General features: G+C 46.3%; 1 protein-coding gene across 1 annotated transcript in view; it reads right to left on the reverse strand.

Moving 5' to 3' along the window:
- Positions 1–1716, reverse strand: part of T265_02630 (hypothetical protein) — a gene marked incomplete at both ends in the record, with an annotated part of 33262 nt that extends 31546 nt beyond the window's left edge. The window contains 2 exons of the mRNA XM_009166928.1: positions 119–495; positions 1390–1716. Coding sequence (XP_009165192.1) covers positions 119–259 — 141 coding nt within the window. The remainder of the gene's footprint in view (positions 1–118; positions 496–1389) is intronic.
- Between the last annotated feature and the right edge of the window lie 8678 nt (positions 1717–10394).

Raw genomic sequence — 10394 nt, forward strand, 5'->3', positions numbered from 1 at the left:
CGTCGTTATATATATATATATATATATATATATATATATATATATATATAATAGTGATACGGTGTGAAAAAACAGCTAAGAGAAAGGAGCGAATCGACAGTGAAAGCAAGGCACTTACTCTGTAGTGTTGATTTAGCAAAGCAGCTTTCGCGTGTCCCACGTGCAAGTAGCCACTAGCTTCTGGAGGAAACCGAACAACGACCTCGCCCATTTTTGCACCCGGAAGTTCGCAGAACTTTCCACCTTCTTCGAAGCGCATCCCAGCTGCAGTGGTTTTCCCGACATTTCCAGGCGATGGTTTTTCACAGCGGTTTTGCGTAGCAAGCTGAGCTGGATGGCTTGTCCGCCAATTTAGCAAGCATTCTTTCCAGTCGGTTAAAGGTTCGAGTGAAGTTAAGTGATTGTAATATCGTCGCAGATGGCAAAGATCCGATCCAAAAAGTGATACATCCAGTGGATCACCGTTGAAAATCAATTTTTGACATTCATTGCTAGCTAGGACCGATAAAAAAATAAGACGACAGTATGACAATGGACAATCTCAACGTAGGATGGAACCGTGCCGCCTGGAAAATTTAACACTGAGGAAGCTGGTTGGTGAATTGTCCTAAGTTGAATTCAGTTTGCGGGAACACACTGAATAACAAGCAGTTGGATACCATACTCACTGCGTATGCTGAAAGTATGCTACAAAGTCTAATTCTAATAGTGACAACTCGTAATCAAATCATTCGGGAGGGCTTTCTAATCAGTAATATCTCTTCAAACGCTTGACGGTGTGGTCAGAGAACGGGAGAAGTAAAATTAACGCAGCGGCCTATTGTTACTTCATTTATCGGCCAGCTGGCGAGGTTTAGAGTAACACTCACCTGCAGTTGCGCTCGAATAAGCCTCTCACACGCAGTTAAGGTCAAGTATACAATGTTCGAATGTAAAACACCGAAGTCACTCCTATATCTGGTGTAAGCACATTGTCTTTGTTATGCACTGGTGTAGTTTTCTGTGGCCAGTATCAAACTTTATATGTAGAAAGTTAGCTAAGTTAACCTCATTATTTATCAATTAGGGTAATAATAGTGGTAGCGTAGGAACAAGAACCATATATTGCCACGAGAAAACTCGTAAGATTCAGACGATATTTATGGGACTCTCCGCGAAGTCATTAATTAGACTCTAAAAATCCGCGAACTGGCTGGGGTCAAGTGTTTTTCAGTTTACAGACAGGAAGAAAAGGTGCAGAGAGAAAACATACAATATGAAAGGTGAAATCGATGACACACGGAAGATGGATAGACCCAACAGAGCTTTATGCAAAATGTGTGCTGATCTCGTGAAAGACTGATTGCTCAAGTCAGATTAAGTATGCAAGCCAAACATGATTAGACTTACATTCTAGGAAAGCCCAAACGATAAAATCTGCTAATGTTAGGTGTGGACCCAACAGATATGTGGAGTGAGCCAGAGCCGTCTGTAGCTGTCCAATAGCCCAGTGAAACGTCTCAGGGTTCCGTAGATATGCAGGAACAAATCGCACCCAGCTGACAAGCTGAAAGAGAACTCAGTATAAAAGAGTGGAGCTACCTGCAAGCCTTCCTTGCTAGGCCAATTACACGGAGAAGGAAGAAGGCTAGAGATAATGGTATTACCATCGAAAGTGTGCACATACCTGCGCAATTCCTCCGGAGTGGTCAATACAGACCGAGATTTTAAAAAATCACAAACAAAATTGAAACCTGATAACAAGCGTTTAAATGAACAGACTGAGCGGAAAAACTTACAAAATTCCATGTCGCACAATATGGAAAGGCCGATAGCGTGGAAAATTACGCGTTCTTATCCGATAATGCAACGAAATTCCAGTTGTGACACGCAAAACCAATCACCTGCAAGACGAACAATCACGTTTCGGTCTTATTACACTCTATAAATACCCGTAGCTCAACTATATGGGATCAACACTTTCGAGCTCGTGAAGTATCAGTTGGTTTACTCATTGAGCCAGATAAGTTGATTGCAAGCGTCTCAATATCATCAAAGCGACATCATCAATGCATCGTTAGGAGTGGTGTGTCTCAGGTTGTCTCCTTGAATGGCTCGACCTAAAGCTAAAACCTCGACGTGTTGGTCAGGCTTGAGTGCTGAAATCGTCCCGCGGTCTATAGCGGCTAGAATTTAGTTCCACAATGTGCAACCATGCCAGGAAAACCAAACCGGAATCGTCGAACCAAGTTCAGCGAGACCTCGTACTTCGAGCGTCGTACTCTGAAATAGTCTGTGAGTAGAGTCGTATTGTCCCCTGGGATGGGAGTGTGAAGACAGTAAGGTGTTTCCCCAAGGCGACCAGCAAGAGCATACTCAGGGAAGGAGCGATGCTGCCTTCACCCGAGGGAAGACAGGTTGGAAGAGGTCACCTTGAAAACCGCACACTCCGATCGCCCAACAGTTGACCGCGACCACCAGCACATTATTCAATACCGTCGAAGTATTATTAAAACCAAAGAGTTTGGTGCTGTTCAAAAGACACCTGCTGCATGCAGCCACATTAGAAGTCAGACAGTAATGCCTTTCTTCCTATGCCTCCGGGCCAGGCCAGTCCCCAGCAGCCTATTGAGACATCGGCACCGGGCAGAGTCCCCAAAGAAAACTCTACTGCATGCTGTCTCTCAAGGTCAAGCTTTTGAGTCAGAAGCTAGACGAAGGCCTTGAACAAAACGTTACATCTTCTTGTGGGCCAGACTCCTGAGTCAAAGCCTCAAGCTGGGGTATCTCAACTAAACCCTCTTCCTCGGTCTGGGCAACTTCGAGATGTCATCCACCCACTCAGTCTCTTGTCCACCGATGTCCTTTCCCACTACGCAAGCAAACATTGCTGGGTCATCTGACTGTTAGTTGTCTGACCCATGCGCCTTATAGATCACACTGTCTATTAACAATAAGGTAAATAAAACCTTACCAAATCTACGAGATCCTTTTTTCAGACAGGTAAACGGGTAACACTTTCCCAGGCCCTATATGCCAAATCCCGCGGACTTGTGAACATCTAATGAAATCTTTTATATTAGTCCACTATATCACGTGCTCTATCGTGTTCCCTGTTCAACTTTGCCACTGATATAATTATTGAACTCACTCCCATCCTGTAATAGCTGTGGGGCCAAAATACTCCCAGGGCAATCACTCAGATAGGGGATGCGCAGAAAAAATAGCTCTTCTTGGATCTGAAGCCATCGTAATGCGAACAATATTAAATGATCTAAATAATCTTGCCTCACGGTTCGCCATGAAAAGCGTAAAGTGCGGATGCAAGACTGGGTGACCTTGAACCCGCACCTCATAATTGCGAAAGAACTTACTGAGGATGTAGACAGATTTATCAAACTGACCAATTGTGTCAGACAAATTTATCAAACTGACCAATTATGTCAGTCGTGGCAGTCTAGACAGAATAAATTTCAATCCGGGCTGGCATGGCCAGAGCAGCTTTTGTGAACCCGCGTCACCTGTGACTGGGGCGTGACAGATTATTCAAGGTGGAGTTTACAATGCTGCAGTGCAATTTATATAGGTATATTGGCCAGAAACCTGGACGCTACGTGCTGAGAAAGTCAAAAGACTATCAGTGTTTGACGATCGATTGTCTGAGCCTGGTGGGAGCACCCAATCTGTAAGATTAAAGTACGTCGAATGGCCTTTGGAAGAAATAACTCGCCCAAAGTGGAGCAACCTTCATAGGTTGCGACGGCCAAGAGCTCTCTTGAAGAGCTCTTTTCACATGAAAAGTGAAGACCAGGCAGGGGTGGTCAGGCAATGACTTAGTAGCGAAGTATGAAAGCCATTACCGGCAAACTCAGCTGCGCTGATCATCGCCATCGGCTTAGATGGAGACTCCGAGTCGGGATACATCAATGGTTAGAAAAACTGATACGCATAGACCGTCGCGCGTACTTATTTAAGCTGCTGGCTAAAATACATAGCTTCCGTCTCGAAAAGTACACTGACATCCTCGTAGTGACCCATCAATTAAACCGTCTCTGGACCCAGTATGTAGTTATCTACCGCTACCTCCCAAGATCATTGACAAACGAAACTACGGCAGCTATAACCACCGTACAAAGAGTACGCGATTTTTACGGCTGATAATGATGGTGGTAGCGAGACGCTTGCGATCAGTGTTCAGCTTAGCGAACAAACCATCTACACTAGTTTGACCTACCAACATTCCCCTCAACAGCAAACTGTTAAGCTCGAGATGGCTGTGGTTAAGGCGCAAAATTAATGATCGGAAGGTCGGTCGTTGCGACCCGGACTCTGCCTCCCGACTAATACTGTCTGGGCTTGGGAATCATCATGGATAACTGTTGTGTACGACGAGGGTCAGAGTGCAACGACAATCAGAATGGCAATGGAAAAGACGGAGGGCCCGAAAGCTAGGCTTTATTCATCCAAAACTTTGACACTGAGAGCTGAAAACGGAAGAAAGTGATTTAGCAATAAATGATGAAACGTTTGAAAAACAGAGCAAATATACAACAGTAACATGACATCAGTGTTCGATACTGGAGCTAAGGTGAACATTGGTGAATGAACGTGCATTAAATGTCGACAGATCACGAGCACCCCATCCTGGAGAGCGGACAGCACTAAAGGCACCCAAACTTTTTGTAAATTCAGTCTTTTCTGTCGTGTCCGTTCCTGTCCATCTCGAAGTTTCTGCCATACCGGAGCAGGCACGGAAAACAGCGCTCATCCCAGCAGCCGGCAACTCGGTATGCAAAACGCAATTCCCAGGCACCTTAGCTTGTACTGCTGGATACACTCTCTGAAGGAAGCATCTTCTGTTTCACCAAAAACCCGTCTCCTGGTCACATTGCGAATTCACTGGTTCCAGCCGATTCTAGCTATGTTTCTGAGGCATCGGTCCTCAAAGACCCGAAGAAGTCTGAGATTCTCCTCCGGGTGTCTCTCCAGCTAAGCATCGGGGAAGTCTGCTTCCAAAATCGTCTACTGGGCTCATCATCTGCCGGTATCGTCAACCATTGGTGAGTTGAGTCCCGGGATTCCCACCTAAGGAGTCAGGAGGCACCGAACACGCCATCAACATGTGAGACAATAACATCGGTATTGACAATGATGCTTCACTGCCATACAATCACAAAGTGTGTATTTGCATCTTTAAGGTGAAAAGAAGAAAAAACGTGAATGAAAGAGAAACCTGATGCTAGCCTGCTACGTTCATTCTAAATGGACCTTGACTTCCAAATGTTTAATCAGGTAGCCTGGAAAGAAGCTCACAGCCCGACAGCCGCCGACATAGACTAGCCGAAATTCCTTGCAAAGTCTCCAGCCAGTCGCAGGAACCCATCCTGGAAGGCGGACCATACCAACACCTAAACTCTCCGTAATCTCTTTCACACCTTTCTGACAAGCCACATGCTATCCACCTCGCAGCTTGCGCAATTCTAAAGGAGGTACAAAGGACAATGCTTGTCTCGGTAGACAAGCTTCTGGCATGTGTAGCACATAGCCAGGTCAGCATAGCTGTTGCTGGGTGTTTTGGCGCCTGTAGTATCTGATGCACGACAAAATACCCGTTTTCTCGCCACGAAACCATTGGCGCTATCCGAAAAACTTACCGAGAAACCAGATATCAAATACCTGGTGCTCAAGAGTTGAGATTTCGTCTGCCACCGTAAGACGAAGAAAAATCAGTGATTCCAAAAATATCGTCATAAGAGGAGCCAAACTGTGACCTTGTAGCTACTACATGCTCTGCGAGTGCCCTTCTTGAAGATGGGCACTAGTGTCGAATTGCACCAGTTGTTTGGAACAGTCTGTCTCCCGGATAGACACAAATGGATTCAAAAGACACTGGCTAGGGAATTCACCACTGTCCTTGAATAAAGCACGCGGACCAGGGGCAAGATAATGTCTGAGTAGAGGCATAAATCCGAAGACTCATGAAGCTGAATGGGACTCCACAATCCCATTCCACATTTCTGTTGAAGGTCAGGAGTCCGAATCGGATGTAGCGAGTGCCCAAATGAATTTTCGTTCGAAGTATTGCGCCCAACGATCCAAACATTCACTGTCGCTGGATATCAGAGAGCCACTTTGGTCACTGATGATTTCGCTGACAACAGTCTTCTGAGTACCGATCAAACGAATCAAGTGGAACAATTTGAGGATGTTTTCAGTATATAACTTTTCTTCCAGTTCCTCGGCATTTCGGGTCAATCGAACTTCCAGGTCTGCATGGACACTGGGTTTCATCTGACGTCGGATGTAGTTGCAGTTGAAACCAAGAATGCGCCCTTGGGCTTCCAGCAAAGTTACGATCCTATCAAAGGCTTGTGTGAAGTTGGCTGGGTTGCACCGCAGACGAATTTTTGGCATTGAGTGGCACTTTGGATATCTATAACTAGCATTAATTAAAAATACTAATAACCGTTCAGCTGTGCCATCCTTTCGGTCCCTAGCTGCCATGCCACCAGAAGGAAGAACGAGGGCTGGGATACTGCCAGGTTGCCCAAGCCTAGAGAGGGGAAGTTGAGAGGCGGAGTTCAGGTTCGAACCACAGACCTTCCAATCAGTAAATCCACGCTCTAACAACTGAGATGCTTCGCACTTTGACAAGTGACCGTTAACACCTGGGCGGTTTCTTATGGGCTTGTTTGATCTCCGTCTCCATGAACTTCTCAATGGATAAGTTGCAGACTTAGAAAGTGCAGTGGAAAGCAGCAGTGCTTTGGTGGACACCACGTAGTCAGACCCATGCCAAAAAGAACAGTGCGACCGATACACACTTGAAGCAGATGTTATCTGTTATTCATGCGTCTCGTGTCCAGTCCAAGAAGACCATCCAACTAGGTCTCGGAAGGGACAAGCCGACCCAACTGAGCGTTCTTCACACCAGCGACTACAAAGATACCTGAACTTCTACCCGTCGTAAAAGAACATTTAGAACGTGATAGAAACTGCCCTTCGCAGATTCAGGGCTACAGTCCATCTGGAGTGTAAGAAAACGAAAGAAACAAGGAGAAAGGGGCCTCATTTTCTTTGGACTCGTCCAGCGTCAAACGAGCAGTATGAATGGCAATAAACAGTAGAGATAATCGCTCAGCTGCAATACCCTTTCAGTGCCTAGCTGCCATGCTACCCGAAAGAAGCACGAGGGCTGGGATACTGTAAGGTGGCCCAAGCTTAGATACAGGAACTCGACAGACAGAGGTCGGGTTCGAACCACGAACCTTCCGGTCAGTAAATTCGCGCTCTATCCACTGATATCACCTCGCCCTGATGATGGGACCTGAGGTGAGATTTGGCGCATTGGGTGGGTTATGGTACAATAATGTGTGAGTGTAAGAAGGGGACACAAACAGTAACATGTTTTCGCTTAACTGCTCTGCTGTATGCAACAAGGCGACCCGACTGGTGACAGCACGAAATGCCCAAAGTGACATGACATTTTTAGTTATGACGTTCGGGTTTGTACACGGACTGGGATATTATCAAGCCACCTAGAGCTAAACGGGAGGACGATTAGGGTACTCAACCAAAAACCCTTAGCTCAAAAGCCTGGCTGCAAAACAGCGGGCATAGTACAACAGTAATACAAGTTTGTCAAGAAGCAATTTGAAGTGTTTTAAGTTCTGACTTGAGGACAAACAAAAACAGTTCGTTAAACACCTATTCACTGACCAACTTGGCATGAAACCAGGTTGGTGGGCAAGGTGGCGCAGTGGTTAGATTGCGAATTTACTGACCGGAAGGTCTGTTGTTCGAACTCGACATCTTCCTCTTGACTTCCCCTGTCTAGGTTTGGGGAACCTGGCAGTATCCTATCCCTCGTGCTTTCTTCGGGTGGCGTGGCAGTTAGGCACCGAAAGGATGCTACAGCTGAATGATTTGGTATGAAACACTGGGTTTCGAAATGAAACCTTCACCGTAGCCCAGTGGGTCATGGTGGCACAAAAACCGCCATATCGCGATAAGGTCGTCTGCTTGAATCGGCCGTATACACACGGATTCATACTGAACTAGTCCCGCGTTGCAAACATACCCGGTTTTATGGAGTGGTGATCGAGTGCCCCCGTAACCTCGAAGCATACGGCATTTAGAGGATAGTCCTGTGATTCCTTTCACATCGAACTTTGCGAAATGCGGACAACTTAAACCTCATCGCCGGTTACAGTGTGGATCCCACTACCCTTCACATTTTAACGGTTCCCCAGACGTTACGATGTGTGCTAACGTCCTCTGGGCTGACGATCTCGAATGTAAAAATGCCGATCAACCTCAAATAGCTTTGCCGAAACGCTGAGCACTAGACTGGAACCCCCCTGACGAATAAAAGCGCGTGGAAGTCGTTTATTGGAAAGCTTGATAACGTCTTCGCGACACGTGGTAATAAGAGATGCCGGACGATATCCAGGTTGGAAAAAGATGTTTTCTACCATGCTACTCTCACTTCAGTATGAGAAAACGGCATACAAGGCGTAGAGTGTCACGAATGCTTCTCCCCTCAGCGAAGCATCAAGATACTGGATACTAGATTTGAGCGCTGCTGGATTACACAAACCAGGTAGTCCATACTGGATTACGGCAGGACTACTGTTGTGTTGAACGTGTCCAACGCACGGCCACAAAGATGGTTGCTGGCCTGTGGCAAACGGAAGGGGTTTGGCAGTCCTTAATCTCAGCAAGTTGGAATATAGAAATGTGTTGCGACCTTTTCTTGGGATAATTTTCGAAGGTGATACGGATACAGTTTCTGCACGACAGTGCTTTTCACGTTCAGATTTGTATGACCACAGAGTAGCTTATTCCAAATTGTTGTCACCGGCCTGAACTACGGTTTGGATTTCCTAAATTTTTTCTCATTTCGGGTGGTAGCTGCGTGGAATGACCTTCCTCCGACGGTTGTCCACGCTCCTTCTAGGACCCAGTTTAAAGCACTGTTATTTATGCGAATCCTCGTGCTGGCAAGCATACTGCCCCGCGCTGAGAACATAAAGAGCAGTGCCACACCCTTTTTTCACTTGTGCTTTTCAGGTGAACGACAGCCACTGACCGACAAGAACAAAACCGACCCGGAAAACTTGGGCAAAAGCCTCGATCCTGTGTATCAATCCGTGAATGCTTATAAGCATCGCTGTGGAACTATAATTCCACAGCGGTTTTTTTGCTTACCGCCGAAAAATTGAGACGATGTAACCCGTGACGTTTCTCTACAGGTGAAGCTTGACAATCCGGAAAACTACAAGCTACTGACTCCTTCAACCCACGAATTCCGGACAATTACCTCACATCCATGTGTTAATGAACAAACCACTTAAATCTAGTCACGTACGAACTGCAGCGCATTCATTGTCTCCGGAGAAAACTCCATCACATTTACTCGGGCGTTGTGCACCACAGAAATATGTCCATTTTCCTCAATCTGCACGAATCCGATAAAAAATCTGATGAAATCTTCACCACGCCGCAAACACCCAAAGCTCCGCACTCAAGGTCAGTTCAGTCTGGTATGCGTGGTTTGTAACGGATTGGCGGATCGACGTGCAGGATCAAGGCTTCTAGCCTAGCTTTCTGGGAGGGTGTGTTCTTGTTTTTCAGCGGCTTCCATTTGCCTGAAGCAATTCGGCTGTTCATGTTCCCCTGGCTAGACCATAGGATTCCCATCTTTAGGGCTCACGTAAAAAGCGATATGAGACCTTCATCCTTAGCTTGGGCTGAGCTGGCCGCTGGCTATTCGCACAATGAGATTGTGGCTAGACCATTCCCATCTTTAGGGCTCACGTAAAAAGCGATATGAGACCTTCATCCTTAGCTTGGGCTGAGCTGGCCGCTGGCTATTCTATTCGCGAGATTGATTTCTCGAAATCTACGGCATTTCCAGACTTGCCACTTCATAGTATATAATGCCTATGTATAATGTATATGCTCCTGTATTATTGCAAATCCTTTACTATGGCGATTTGTTTAAGTGAAATAAATTTTCAAGTGAATAAACGCCGCCGACTTTGAATACGTTACTGTAACGCATTTGAAACTCGAATGTATCTGCTTGCCCGTTTCTCATATGACCTTATACGTGCCCCTCCCTTTCTCTCTTCCCCCATTGCAGGTACCACGGACGAATCACCACGGGCCCTGGACAGGGAAGAGTACCCCGCTTGTACACACCCCCTAACTGACCTTGACCCGACCCTGTACACCCCCCGCTTCCGGTTTCGGTTTCGCTCAATACACGTGTCGTTACCACACTCCGGCCTTCTCCCTTGTTCCACCCGACCTGTGCGCATGTGTGCTGTGTATACTGTGTGGATTCATTAATACCAGTCCGTATATCTGCACATTTCAGAACTGACGTGTGCCGTCCTCTCGAACGTCGA

Source organism: Opisthorchis viverrini (genome assembly GCF_000715545.1).
Source record: "Opisthorchis viverrini unplaced genomic scaffold opera_v5_33, whole genome shotgun sequence".
Lineage (NCBI taxonomy): Eukaryota > Metazoa > Platyhelminthes > Trematoda > Opisthorchiida > Opisthorchiidae > Opisthorchis > Opisthorchis viverrini.